This window comes from Tenrec ecaudatus, chromosome 10 (assembly GCF_050624435.1).
Source record: "Tenrec ecaudatus isolate mTenEca1 chromosome 10, mTenEca1.hap1, whole genome shotgun sequence".
NCBI lineage: Eukaryota > Metazoa > Chordata > Mammalia > Afrosoricida > Tenrecidae > Tenrec > Tenrec ecaudatus.
The window spans coordinates 20,812,663-20,815,625 of record NC_134539.1 but is presented as its reverse complement, the minus strand read 5'-3'; the positions used below and the strand labels follow the sequence as shown (position 1 = coordinate 20,815,625).

Sequence of the window (2,963 nt, the reverse complement as noted above, 5' to 3'; positions counted from 1 at the left end):
GGAGGGTGTGGGGAGAAAGGGGGAACTGATCACAAGGTCGGATCAATCTAGAACCCCCTTCCAGGTGGACGAATAGTGGAAAAGTGGGTGAGGGGCGATGGAGGACAATGTAAGATATGGAAATAATAATCTATAACTTATGAAGAGTTCGTGAGGGAGGGCAAAGAAATGGGGAGCTGATATCAGGGGCTCAAGTGGGGAGAGAATGCTGAAAATGATGATGGCGGCATATGTGCAAATGTGCTTGACACACTGGAAGAATGTATGGATTGTGATAAGAGATGTAAGAGTGCCCAATAAAAGTATTTGAAATAAAAAATGTTTTTCACATATCCCAGACTTTACCCATGACACCCACTTGCTATGGCATTGACCTGCCTTTCCAATTTAAAAGCCAAACAAAAAATACTGGTGGAGGTTCCCTCAGTTCCAGTCTTACTATTACAATTTCACATGCTGAGCTGCTCCACGGAGTTTTCAATGGTACGGTTTTGGTTTTGTTTTTTGAGGAAGTAGATCACCATCCCTTTCTTCCGTGGTGCCACTGGGTAGATGCTAACTTCCAGTCTTTCCGGGAGAATCCTGGTGTTTTCAGTGCTGGGAAGATCCCAGGAGATCATGGAGTTCTCAACAGCTTGACCTTGTTAGCTTTTTTTCCTTTACAATTTATCACTTCACTGAAATGCTACAAACTGTGAGAAATCTTCATAGTTTCTATATGTCTTTCAGACATAGGTAGATATGAATAGAATAAAGTAGTCAGGAGCTTAGAGAAAAATCATCATATTCATACTTTAGCAGTGACTTAAAGAATTTGATGAATGACTGCCCTAGAAAGTGACATAGGAAAACTGAAAGAGAGAAGTGAAAATGGGAATTTCCTCTGCCTGTGGGACCATCCCATATAAAGAGCCCAGACCCATGGAGGATGACATTCACACTCAGCCTCTCGAAGCCTTCACCAGGCCCACAGGTAGCACCCGACAACCTGGGGCCCATTTCCATCATGACCGCCAGGGGCATCCTCCACATGGCTCTCCTGCTGTGCTTCGCGACCATGGCGTTCTCCAGGAGCTACAACCTGCTTCACTTCCAACAAAGGAGCAGCAACTTGGCGTGCCAGAAGCTCCTGCAGCAGTTGAATGGGACCCTTGAAGCTTGCCTCGAGGACAGGGCGAACTTCGAGATCCCCGCAGAGGTTAAACAACCACAGCACTTCGAGAAGGAGGACGCCACATTGGTTATCTATGAGATGGTGCAGCAGATCTTTCGGATTTTAAAAAGAAAGGTCTCCAAGACTGGCTGGAATGAGACCATCGTCGAGAACCTTCTAAGTGAGCTCTATAAGCAGATGGACCATCTGGAAACCATCCTGGAGGAAGAGCTGGAGGAAGAGAATGCCACCAGGGGCACCATGAGGACCATTCTGCACCTGAAGCGCTATTACCTCAGAATCCTGCGGTATCTGAGAGCCAAGGACTTCAGCAGCTGTGCCTGGACAATCGTCCGGGTAGAACTCCTCAGGAACTTCTCCTTTCTGGGCAGACTTACTGATTACCTCCACAAATGAGGCTCCGCCAGCCCGTGTCCCTGGGACAGGGGCCACCTTGACCACAATGCCAGACATTCTTCAGCCAGCAGAAACGCTTTAAATGACTGCAAGAACAGCAAGAGACTTTGAACTTTTTCAATTAATTTATGCATTAAGTTATTTTTTTTATTCCTTATTTAAACCCTTGGAAAATAAAACCTTTTTTTAAATAACATGAAAGTCAACGTTAACTGTTTTAATTTCAATTTGACGTTATGGACATCCATAACTATGCATATTAAGAGCCGCTGGGCACCCATTAGATGGTCTATGTAAAATGCGCCTACAGAATAGGATTAGGTTCTGGATCTTGCCTTCAAGGAATTACAAATCCACAGAAGTCAAATAGGAGGAAGAAGGTAAGAGAGGATAAGGAATCCTGGGATTTCTAAGGGAACCCATGTGGCCTGCATCTGCAGAGGGGTGGGGGGAAGACGCAGGCAGCCTTTGAAAGTAGAGCCTGGAGAGCCCACTGCTTCTGCTCTGAGGTCCAGGGTCTCGAGTCCTGGAGTGGAAAGAGTTGCCTGGCCATAACAGTGGCAGGCAAGGCCAGCAAACTCTGAGGCTTACCTAAGCCCATCCCAGTTAGCTGCACGGTGGGTTTACCTGAACCGGATTTTACAATTTGGCGTGCCCCCTAGGTGTATGGGTGAGAAATCCCAGGTACTTTTGTGGCACTGTGTGGCAACAACGCCTTTTATTGTGCCCAGGAATATGGGACTCTCAAGGAGCTGGGACTCACCATTCACCTCCAGGGCACTGATGCCAGGACAAGGGAGAGCTCTATTCTGTATTATGCTGTAGAGCTCTATACAGCTACCTGGCTAGGATTTCTCTCCATGTTTTTTTTTCGCCAGAAAATAAATTCTTCTCCAGGGCCCCCCTACCTTGCTCATGAAGAATCCCAAGAACATTCGAGCTGCCATGTATTGCCTACTGCTCTGCCTCTCTGAAGTCATGCACTAGGAGCAAATCCAAGCGAGGTGTGGAGGGTTTCAGTGCAGCTTCAACCTGAGTGAAAGACTGGGATGCAGGAAAGAAAGGGATATCTGGCAGGGGGCTGGGGGTGGGGTGGGGAATGGGCCCCGCAAAGAAGGCATGGACATTTCCTCGAGCATCCATTAGCACAATAAAATTTTCTCAGGAGGCTTTGTGGGCACCTAGTTGGCATGGGGCAGGCATCTAGGCTTTGTCTTTGCATTGACCTCCTTCTCACTCGCTGGCATTGAGTCATTGCGACCCTATAACTGGCCCCCTTAGGAGTCAGTGTCATCCTTACTGCCATTTACTGAGAGCTTCCAAAGCAATAGCCCTGTAGGGAGCTCTTGGATACAGAATTGGGCGTCATCCTCTTTGCAAGGGACAAAAATGG

General features: G+C 47.3%; 1 protein-coding gene across 1 annotated transcript; it reads left to right on the top strand.

Moving 5' to 3' along the window:
- Positions 1–1,006: 1,006 nt before the first annotated feature.
- IFNB1 (interferon beta 1) lies at positions 1,007–1,570 on the top strand. Its single transcript, XM_075558868.1, has one exon. The coding sequence runs from the start codon at positions 1,007–1,009 to the stop codon at positions 1,568–1,570; it is 564 nt and encodes a 187-aa protein (XP_075414983.1).
- The last annotated feature ends 1,393 nt before the right edge of the window (positions 1,571–2,963 follow it).

Coding starts and splice junctions, on each gene's coding strand:
- IFNB1 (XM_075558868.1), top strand. CDS start 1,007: ATGACCGCCAGGGGCATCCTCCACATGGCTCTCCTGCTGTGCTTCGCG.